The sequence below is a fragment of the Kogia breviceps genome, chromosome 19, assembly GCF_026419965.1.
Source record: "Kogia breviceps isolate mKogBre1 chromosome 19, mKogBre1 haplotype 1, whole genome shotgun sequence".
In the NCBI taxonomy this organism is placed as follows: Eukaryota; Metazoa; Chordata; class Mammalia; order Artiodactyla; family Physeteridae; genus Kogia; species Kogia breviceps.
The window spans coordinates 50403086-50414446 of NC_081328.1; the positions used below are offsets into that span (position 1 = coordinate 50403086).

The following is an 11361-nucleotide window of genomic DNA, read 5'->3' on the forward strand; positions in this document are numbered from 1 at the left end:
GGGAAACCAGGAAGACTGTGACCACCTTGAGACAGTGGTTTTCGAGACCTTTTTGCACAGAGTTCTTCTGGAGATGAGGGACTTCCATGGCGGTCCAGTGGTCAAGACACCGCGCTTCCACTGCAGGGGGCACGGGTTCGATTCCTGGTTGGGGAACTAAGATCCAGCATGCCTTTTGAGGCGCAGCCAAAAAATAGGGGAACAAACCAAAACAAACAAAAAAACCCTGAAGATGAGCGTGAGACTGTTGGACAAAGGGTAGAACCAAAATGATCTAGAATCAGATACCAGCCCACATCCCATCTCGAGTGCCTCTTGAGGCATTTACATTCCGGCCGGGGCTGCACTTCCTGATCTGTAGAAGTAATTCCTTTGCATATCCGTAAAAGGTTGAGTGATATTTTCATTCTGTGGTTAACAAAGTGATGAAGAAGCAGCGCTTGGGTTTTCCTTCCCCTGAACCTCACCCTTTCCCGTGATCTTTTCCTCCTAGGGCCCAGTCGTACGCAGAGAGGCTGCGTCTGGGTTTAGCTGTGATCCACGGGGAGGCTCAGTGCGCAGAGCTGGACATGGATGACGGCCGTCACTCTCCCCCGATGGTCAAGAACGCGACTGTCCACCCTGGGCTGGAATTGCCATGTAAGATCAGCTCTGTGGTTTTATCCTATTTGTAAACGGAAGAAAGTTTTGAATAGTATGAATGCCTAGGAGTTAATACCTATGTAGATGCTGTTGTGGTATTTTTAAACAATTGAAAGGTATTATGTTGATTTTGTCTTTTGTCAAAATTTTGTTACACACTTTTGTAGACTAGGTAAGGACAGTTGAGCTAATCTGGGCAGCACTTGGCGTTCAGAGAGTGAAATAATTTTTTTTTTTTTTTTAACATCTTTATTTGAGTATAACTGTTTTACAGTAGTGTGTTAGTTTCTCCTTTACAACAAAGTGAATCAGTTATACATATACATATGTTCCCATATCTCTTCCCTCTTGCATCACCCTCCCTATCCCACCCCTCTAGGTGGACACAAACCCTCACTGTGCTACGCTGTGCTATGCAGCAGCTTCCCACTAGCTATCTAATTTACATTTGGTAGTGTGTATATGTCCCTGCCACTCTCTCACATCGTCACAGCTTACCCTTCCCCCTCCCCATATCCTCAAGTCTATGCTCTAGTAGGTCTGTGTTTTATTCCAATCCTACCACTAATCTCTTCATGACATTTTTTTTTTTCTTAGATTCCGTATATATGTGTTAGCATACGGTATTTGTTTTTCTCCTTCTGACTTACTTCACTCTGTATGACAGACTCCAGGCTTTAGTAAAAACGTTGTATGTGGAGTGGTGTGAAATCTTAAGCTTTTATATTTTGGTAAGATGGGTGATAGCAACCATTGACCACGTATCAGGCTTTGGTGATCAGGTAACTTTAGCACTTAATTTAGTGATGTAGCCCTTTGACCTGATACCTGACTAATTTATTTTTAATCCAACAGAGTGGAAGCTATTTACTTTGGTGGACTTTTGAGTGACAATAACAAGCATTCTATGCTGGAAGATATATCATGGTTTTTAGAGGAAGGAGAGTATTTCTTTTTAAAATCTGTATCTATTTGCCATGCCTCAGAAAGATACTGACTAATACGGTGGGAAAATATTAGCATGGTTACACCACAGACAGGTTATTTCAGACAGGCTCCTGTCTAAGGTATAAAGATTACAATTTTTTTTCCCCATTCTGTAAAATTTCCACTGCTCTGTTTTCAACTTTGGAGGTTTTTACTATAAGAGAAACAAGTAATATATACTCTTTAAATTTTTAGTGTCACAGCATTTTTTTTTTGAGATTTTCATAATTAAAAGTTCTTGAATAGGGAATATATATTCACATATTTCAAAATTCAAAAAGTATAAAATCCTTTATGGTGAAAAACCTTTCCACCCACCCACCTCCCCCCTCTCCTGCAGCTACTCTGATCTCCAGTGTGGTTGGTTTCTTGTGTATCCATTTAGAGCTTTTATGCAAATACAAGCAAATTCCCTCATTTTCACACAAACAGGTTGTAATACATTGTTCTGCCCCTTGCTTTTTTCATTCAATAGCTCCTTCTCAGTCCATACAGACTTCTGTCTTTACAGTTTCATAGTATACTGTTTTACGGATATGCCGTAATTTATTTAACCAGTCCTCTGTTGATGCACTTATTTTTTTCCCCCAACCTTTGGGTATAAAAAACAAGGCTCCAATAGTAATAAACGTCCGTTGGGAATTCCCTGGTGGTCCAGTGGTTAGGACTCGGTGCTCTTAACTTCTGTGGACCCAGGTCTGATCCCTGGTCGGGGAATTAAGATCCCACAAGCCAAAAATAAAAATATATAATAATAAATTTTAAAATAAAATAAATAAACATCTGTTGAGTCCTTATCATGTGCCAAGAGCCGTTCTAAGCCCTTTAGTAGATCTTCCAATTTGGTCCTTGCACAATAGTATGCATAGGTGCTCGAGTGAGGAAACCGAGACACCCGGCCGCGGGCTGGTGGCGCCAGGGTTTGGAATGTAGCTGCTGACGCCAGAATCCACACTACTTTGTTTTTTTAGCTTTTCATTTTGAACTAACTGCAGACTTAGAGAAAAGGTGAAAGAATAATACAAAATTCCTCTCTACTCTTCACTCAGAGCCCCCAAATTTAACATTTATATGCCTTTTTGTTTTTTCTGAACCATTGAGAGTGAGTTGCAGACATAATGCCCCTTTATTGCTAAATACTTGTGTATATTTCCTGAAAACAGAGACTGTCTAATATAACCACGTATGATTATCAGACTCAGGAAAATAACGTTGTTACAATACTGTTATCTAATCTGCAGACCTTATCCACATTTTACCAGCTGTCCCACCAATGTCCTTCAGAGGAAAAAGAAAACAGTTTTTTGGGGCCCAGGACCCAGTATAAGGTCACATGTTGCACCAGTTGTCATTTCTCTTTGGTCTCAGTTAATCAGGAGTGACTCCTCTGTTCTTTGTCTCCAGTGACCTTGATACTTCTGAAGAGTGCAGGCCAGTTATTTGTAGAATATCCTTTCGTTGGGGCTTGTTTCTTTCCTCATACTGGGTTGAATCACTTATTACTATGATTTTTGTCAAATGGAGGTTTTTCTAATTCCCCTTCTTCCCTGTCCGTTCAGTCATTTGTATCAGTGTGGATTCGTGGGATCTTGTTTTATTCAGCACGTTATAGTCCGTTGCTACTAGTGTTAATGCTCAAATTGTCTCAGGCTTGGCCAAAGAGAACTCCTTCAGGCTGCCTCCCATGTTCTTTGGACGTGTCCCTATCGTGTGTTGACTCTTCCTCGTTACCTTCCGGTACAACTAGATGTTCCATGTTCATCTCGTACTTTCTTAGCCCTGGGATCAGCCATTTCTCCGCGGAGCCCCAGTTCCTTTGGTGGGAAGTAGTATTTAGAAACCAAGATTTGGGCTCCAGAGTGGACACGCCCAGTCACTGTACGTCATTGCCTGTGATTAACCTCGACTTACATTCTTCATAAGTGACCGAATGTATTTACGGGATAAAGACCAAGAAATCAGCTTACTGGGTCAGAAGTTAAGTTGACAGATATTGCCAGATTGCCACGATATATTATATGGTGAGATTCTCTTCTGAGAATGTTGCCTTATCACTTACTGTAACGGTGTTGGGTGTTGTCATTCCTTAATCGACGGTCGGTATGTTTACATTACAACTTTTACAATCGCCATAGGATTATTTTCTTTTCTTTTACTTTTTTTTTTTTTTGGCTGAGGCATTCGTGATCTTAGTTCCCTGACCAGTGATTGAACCCGTGCCCCCTGCAGTGGAAGTGCTGAGTCCTAACCACTGGACCACCAGGGAAGTCTCCATAGGATCATTTTCTGTGATCCCCTGTTATAGATTTAGCCAAGGGAATTCTAAAAAAAATGTCATTTCTTGTATGTGTAGTTGTATTCAATACCTTCCAATTAAATACGCTTTATGTTTATATATCAGTTTTGCTTCTAGTATGTTGTAATAGTTTATTCAGTAGTAATGAAGGCATTAGAAGAAGGACAAAGGAAAGCAGATATTCGCTCTCGGAGTCTGTGTATTTTTAAGAAAGAAGAACTATGTTATCTTCCTGGAACCCTTTTTTTTTTTTTTTTTTTTTTGCAGTACATGGGCCTCTCACTGCTGTGGCCTCTCCCGTTGCGGAGCACAGGCTCCAGACGCGCAGGCTCAGTGGCCGTGGCTTACGGGCCCAGCCGCTCTGCGGCATGTGGGATCTTCCCGGACTGGGGCACGAACCCGTATCCCCTGCATTGGCAGGCAGACTCTCAACCACTGTGCCACCAGGGAAGCCCCCTGGAACCCATTTTAAAATTTAATTTTATTTTTTAAAGTATTTTTGATGTGGACCATTTTTAAAGTCTTTATTGAATTTGTTACAATATTGCTTCTGTTTTCTGTTTTGATTTTTTGGCCACGAGGCATGTGGGATCTTAGCTCCCTGACCAGGGGTCGAACCCACACCCCCTGCATTGGCACGTGAAGTCCTAACCACAGGACCTCCAGGGAAGTCCCTGGAACCCATTGTTTTAGAGCAGTAGTTCTCAAGCGAGGGGGCTTTTGCTCCCCAGAACATATTTGGCAGTGTCTGGAGACATTTCTTGGTTGTCTCAACGGGGGGTCATGGGTGCTACAGGCATCTAGTGAGTAGAGGTCACAGATGCTACTGAACAATTATCCAGCCCAGAATGTCAGTACTGCCAAGCTTGAGAAACCCTTTTTTAAAGTAATTTATTAAAAGTGAGGTTGTATAAATGTTTCTCTGTTATAAGATAGAACTGATACCTCCCTGACGGCAAGGAATCTAATGAACTTGAAAGGATTCTGTGTCTGGTTCCACTAAACAGTGCTCTGTGTTTGCCACAGTGGTGGCACTTAAGAGCTTGGAATGCAGAAATGAGAGGGAGTCACCTGCACTGCCTTGATTTTCCTGGCTTGTTAATTTTACAAGTGAAGGTGTGGCTTTCAGCACTAAAGTGAAAACCGACATCTGCTCCTCTTGAGCATTTGTTAAATATAAGTTTTGACTTGTTTTCATGTAGATAGCGTTATGAGCTTGGAAATAATTTCAGTTCTAGTTCTACTGGCGACCTTATTTTATTTCATATATCTCTCTTTTTTTTTTTTTTTCGGTACGCGGGCCTTTCACCGCTGTGGCCTCTCCTGTTGCGGAGCACAGGCTCTGGACGCGCGGGCCCAGCGGCCATGGCTCACAGGCCCAGCCGCTCTGCGGCATGTGGGATCTTCCGGGACCGGGGCACAAACCCGTGTGATTCTGACAAAACAGTAAAACAGTAAAAGAGTGTGTGTGTGTGTGTGTGTGTGTGTGTGTGTGTGTAATCTAAAGGATGGTTGTAAAAGCAGCACTATTTTACCTGGAAAATGCTAATTTTAAATGCAAAAGACTATTTCCTACTTCCTTCATAAGAACAGTGGAAATCATTTGCTAAATTGACATTTTTACTGCAGTAAGTTGATGTAGTTTTAACAGTGATTTCTGGCCACAAGTAATGGCGCACAGTTCATTTTATTCTTAAACATACTGGGTTTTTTTTGACAAAGTAGAGAAAGAGAGCAGACTCTTAAACATAGAATAATTTTAGCACCCTTTATTCTTGACCTTCAGTACATATATTAGTTTTACTGGAAAGTTTGAATCATTAGTGTTTTATTTTCTGGGCAAGCTTTTAGAAATTTGGGGGCATCTTTGTTTAGTTTTGTTTTGTTTTGTTGCGGTTCGCAGGCCTCTCACTGCCATGGCCTCTTCTGTTGCGGAGCACAGGCTCCGGACGTGCAGGCCCAGCGGCCATGGCTCACGGGCCCAGCCGCTCCGCGGCACGTGGGATCTTCCCGGACCGGGGCATGAACCCGTATCCCCTGCATTGGCAGGCGGACTCTCAACCACTGCGCCACCAGGGAAGCCCTGGGGGCATTTTTTTAAGCCTGTGAGGTCCTATTCTCTTGATGCTATAATGAAGTCTGTCTCTTTTTTAGTAGCCAGCCAACTTATGTATCCAGTTGTGAGCCGATCCCAAAGGCAGTTGTGAGCCGATCCCAAAGGCAGTTGTGAGCGGGGGCTGAGCCTTTTTTTTAAGCCTTGATCCTAGCCATGCCTGTTTTTCATTTCAAACTGACAAAAGTTTTTTGGGGAGAGGCAGGCTTACAGAAAAGTCAACAGGAATACTGTGACATGCATCAAACTAGAGCTGAATTTCTGTTGATGTCTGATGAGGGTTACTGGCTTTCAGTCTTTTTTTTTTTTTTTAATGAGGAGTTAGTATTTAATTTATTTAATTTATTTATCTTTGGCTGCGTTGGGTCTTCGTTGCTGCGCGTGGGCTTTCTCTAGTTGCGGCGAGCGGGGGCTACTCTTCGTTGCAGTGCGCAGGTTTCTCATTGCAGTGGCTTCTCTCGTTGCAGAGCACAGGCTCTAGGCGCGTGGGCTTCAGTAGTTGTGACACGCGGGCTCTAGAGCACAGGCTCAGTAGTTGTGGCGCACGGGATTAGTTGCTCCGCGGCATGTGGGATCTTCCCGGACCAGGGCTCAAACCCTTATCCCCTGCATTGGCAGGCGGATTCTCAACCACTGTGCCACCAGGGAAGCCCAGTCTTTTTTTTTTTTTTTTTTTTTTTTTACAGAGAAAAATGGTCAAGAAAGGGGCCACATCTCTTTAAGAAGCGGGTAGGTCAACGTAACCACCTACCCACATGGTATAATTTTAAAGACGGAATTTGAGGAAGGCTTTTCTGATGTTGGTGGTTTATTTCCTCCCCCTTCTAGGTGATACTTATACGCAGAGCCTTTTTGACTGCCCAGATTTAACGAATTGCCCTTGTTTCCAGGATGGGAAATCAGGATATGTCTACTGAAATTTGCCAGTAAAGCAGTGCTGAATTTCAGCTCGGCTAATTTGCTAGTATACGCAGAGGGACACATGTTCTTCCACGTTTACAGCGCCTGTAGATAGGAGTCAGCTAAAATGGATTGCTTGCTGACAATTACTAAATTATATAATTACCCTGAATTTATTCTATTCCCGCTCCCCCACTACTAGTTTAGTAAATATTTCAGAATTAAAGAAAGCTTTCCAAAAAAGTAGAATGTTTAGCTTGTTCTTCTGAAATATTTTTCCCCCCTCAGTTTACTAACCTCCTGTTCAGGGTGAATTCCTATGTCCCTTCTGCATCCTGTAGTTTGCTTTGTACCCTGATGGGCCGTTTTCACATATAAACTTTTTAGAGAGATAAGAAGCCTCTGCTTTGAGGACCAGTTAAATCAGGAAAAGATGATGGGCTTGTGGTTATTCTCTTCAGCTTCCTAACTTGCAGGAAACCGATTATGTCAGTGGTGTACTTGTCTGATAATAAGGCTACATTGTCACAGTAAGGTCGCCTTGGAAGAAAATGAAGTAAAGCCAGCTATTTATCTGGCAGTCTGGCAGCCTTTCCCTGTTTACTTTCTTCCTGCGAGCGAGCGGCATTTATTTACATTTCTTTACAAGTGGAATATTTCTGTTTTGAGTGGCGTCGCCGTGCTGCTTCTTTGTGCCGGCAAGATCTCTCTTGCTCAGCGCCACCCGGCGTGGCCTGGCTTGTAGGCACGCGGGGCTGCTGAGCCCTTGAAACGTGGCTGGTCCCAACTGAGAATCGCTGCGTCTGGAGAATGCACACCGAACACGAAGACTTAGTATGAAAAAAAAAAAAAAGTAAAACATCTCTAATAAACTTGCATATAGATTATGTGTCAAAACAATAACATATTGGCTACATTGGGTAAAATGAAAATCTATTGATTTCACCTGTTTCTTTTTGCTTTCCAATGTGGGCACTAGAAAATGTAAACTTACTTTGATGGCTCACCTTCCCTGCTGTTGGACGGTGCTGCTCCGGATACCCTGTTTCTGAGAGAGCCCAGGTTGATTGAGGGGAATCTGCACATTTTTAAAATTGTCCACCCTGGCTCTGCCACCACTTCCAGGGAATGGCATTGTGATGACTGCATTTACCTCGTGATACGTGACTAACGGAGGTCTTGTGATTTGTTGTGCTTTGCTAGTGATGATGGCCAAGGAGAAGCCACCGATCACGGTCGTCGGAGATGTTGGAGGACGCATTGCGATCATTGTGGTGGGTCACAGTCTTTCTTTGTGGGCAGAGATGACATTACTGACTCTTAGTAGGTGTCCGACACCTTAGGACTGGTGTTCAGTGACGGTGATGCACTTAAGTGGACCCGTCTAGCCTTTCTCACCCAGGCTCCCCTAGGACAACTAGGAGAAACTTTTAAACAGATGAACCGGGATTATTATAACCTACAGGTGTAAAACAAGCACAGTAGTAGCACCTGTAAGTAAATTCGAGTCCATAAATAGCCTTTGTCTGCAGGGGTCTGTGTCCTGTCAAACCAGCTGACCTACTCAACCTTAAGCTCGTGGGCAGTGAAGTGAGCTGAAGGTGGGCTGTTCCACGCTCACTAACAAGAACGTGTGTCTTGTTCTTTGTTACTTTAACACGATACATGTGCTCCCAGCTCTAAACGACGCCTCAGCTGGGCCAGAGGATCAGCCCTTTACAATGGCTCACTTTACTTCTCTGTTCCCCTCCATTAACTTTCTCTTGGAAAAAAGTAAATGAGACGCTGGCTATGTGGGATTCATCAGAAATTTGAAACAGGGAAAGGAGTCTTGGCAGTCTGGTGAACTCAGGCCGAAACGTCACGTACGACTGTAAGGCTTTGCTGCTCTTTGCGCTGACAGCCATGCACGTTACAAGGCCACACAGTTCCAAACGGACGTTCAGTCTTTGACCCAGGCAGATAGCTCTGATTTTCCACTAGACATCCTCTGAAGCAAAGTGCAGAGAGGTGTGTGTTCATAGATGGGGATGGAGGGAACTTAGCACTAACACTGGTCTCGTCTCAGGATGACATCATTGATGATGTGGAAAGTTTTGTTGCTGCTGCGGAGATCCTGAAAGAGAGAGGCGCCTATAAGATCTACGTCATGGCCACTCACGGCATCCTGTCTGCGGAGGCCCCCCGTCTGATCGAGGAGTCCTCCATCGACGAGGTCTGTCTGCTCTCTTTTTTTGAAGTCTTTAATTTTTTATTTTGTATACAGAGAGCCATTGTTTCTGCGTAAGGTAGATGTCCTGGACGACCCATTCAAGGAAGCTGAGTCACAACTGGCTGCTCTGTTTTCCGTGAATAGTTAAATGGCTCATTCAGTTTTTCTCTTTTGAAATTTTCTTATTTTATTTTATTTTAATTAATTAATGTATTTTTGGCTGCATTGGGTCTTCGTTGCTGCACATGGGCTTTCTCTAGTTGCAGCGAGTGGGGGCTGTTCTTCGTTGCTGCGCGTGGGCTTCTCATTGCCGTGGCTTCTCTTTGTTGTGGAGCACGGGCTCTAGGCGCACAGGCTTCAGTAGCTGTGGCTCATGGGCTCAGTAGTTGTGGCTTGTGGGCTCTAGAGCGCAGGCTCAGTAGTTGTGACGCATGGGCTGAGTTGCTCCGCGGCATGTGGCATCTTCCTGGACCAGGGCTCAAACCCGTGTCCCCTGCACTGGCAGGCGGGTTCTTAACCACTGCACCACCAGGGAAGCCCCTCAGTCAGTATTGCTTACTCCCACTCGAGAGGACTGTGAGATCGTGCTTTGGGTGGCTAGTGGTCTGTTGGGGCAGATGTATATAGTTAGGAATATTTGTCTATTTTCATAAAGACTTCCTCTGTGTACTTAAGTATAATTTGTATTTCAATATGATTTGATACCGTAGTAGCATTTCTCTCAAGACTTGAATTCTTCCTCAACGATAGGAAGGTTTCCCGTGGTGCTGGGGCTCACGCTATCATTTCTGCAGACGCCGATGTGACCTTCCTAAGCTTCTGTTTTGAATCATGTAACCTTTGCCCCGTGTAAAGTCGGGTTAGTTTGTAAAAACTGTACTGAGTGCAATAAGGTTTTGCAGTTTGGGCCTTGGTCTGTGGGTACCGCACGTTAGGTAACCTTTTCTGAGTGACCACGCTGGGCCGCACACGTCAGTAACAGCGTTTCTTTTCCGTTACTGCAACGACCAGGTGGTGGTGACGAATACTGTCCCTCACGAGGTCCAGAAGCTGCAGTGTCCCAAGATTAAGACTGTGGACATCAGTCTGATTCTTTCTGAAGCGATTCGGAGAATCCACAACGGGGAGTCCATGGCGTACCTTTTCCGAAACATCACAGTGGACGACTAGCTTTCCCGGTTGCCTTGGCCCCGGAACTCCCAAGGAAAACATGCGAAAAACAGTGCCATCAATTATGTACACAGCATTTCCTTTCAAGGGAGGCAGATGGTCTCCCCTGCCAAGTTTGGTGGGTAGGAGGCATTAAGGTGGTCAAGGGGAAGACAGAGATCGTGGGTCCGTGGCCTCAACTGTCTGTCGTCGCCACCCCGTTCCTTAACAGAAAGTTAGACACCTTCCTGAAGAGACTCTGAAAATCTTGTTGACATTGAAAGGCAGTGAAAGGGAGATAAAGTCCTAACTCTCTGACGTTCATTCAGTTGTTTCCACCGCAGGGAAACGTCCGTGTTGATGTTGAACTTGGTTAGGGAAGCTGAGCACCCGGCACTGTTCCTGTTCCAGTTGTCCTCTCGCCAGTCCACCTCGTGCACATCTTTTACAGAGAATCATATTTTTCTTTGAGAAACTCCTTGCCAGCCGCCAGTGGACAATGAAGCGTTTATGGTGTTAACTCCTAGCAAGGACATCAGGTTAAGGAATCACATCCTAACTCTGGATCTCCGAGTTGCTCTTAAATTGCAAATAAAAGAAACTTCTGTCCTGTTAGTGTCTTCACTACATTGCAGAGCTGCACACTCTCCTGCCTTCTGTGCAGACTCTGCAGAAGCTGGTGCCTTGAATGCAGGGTGGTCCGGGGCCATGGCTCCTGGACATAAGCCTTCCTCTGCAGGTTCCATTCCCTTCCCTTCACATTCCGTGACGTTAAATTCTTGTTGAATAATCTATTTTCAACCTAAATTTAAAAAAACAAAACTAAACAAAAACATAACTAACTGTACTTTTCCCTGCGTGACACGTGACACACAGGTTGGTTGCATTACTTAGGACTGCACTTGATCTTTGTGCCATCATTTTAATTTTTTTTTTTTTTTTTTTTTTTTTTTGCGGTATGCGGGCCTCTCATTGCTGTGGCCTCTCCCGTTGCGGAGCACAGGCTCCGGATGCGCAGGCCCAGCGGCCACGGCTCACGGGCCCAGCTGCTCCGCGGCATGT

The 11361-nt window shown here is 44.4% G+C and overlaps 1 protein-coding gene across 3 annotated transcripts in view; it reads left to right on the top strand.

The window, feature by feature from the left end:
- The window catches only part of PRPSAP1 (phosphoribosyl pyrophosphate synthetase associated protein 1), a 51966-nt gene extending 41052 nt beyond the window's left edge, over nt 1-10914 (top strand). For all 3 annotated transcript variants that reach the window (XM_067021290.1, XM_059048109.2, XM_067021289.1), the window contains exons 9-12: nt 494-639; nt 8142-8212; nt 9007-9153; nt 10162-10914. In XM_067021290.1, coding sequence (XP_066877391.1) covers nt 494-639; nt 8142-8212; nt 9007-9153; nt 10162-10320 — 523 coding nt within the window. In that variant the 3' untranslated portion in view covers nt 10321-10914. The remainder of the gene's footprint in view (nt 1-493; nt 640-8141; nt 8213-9006; nt 9154-10161) is intronic.
- Nucleotides 10915-11361: the final 447 nt, after the last annotated feature.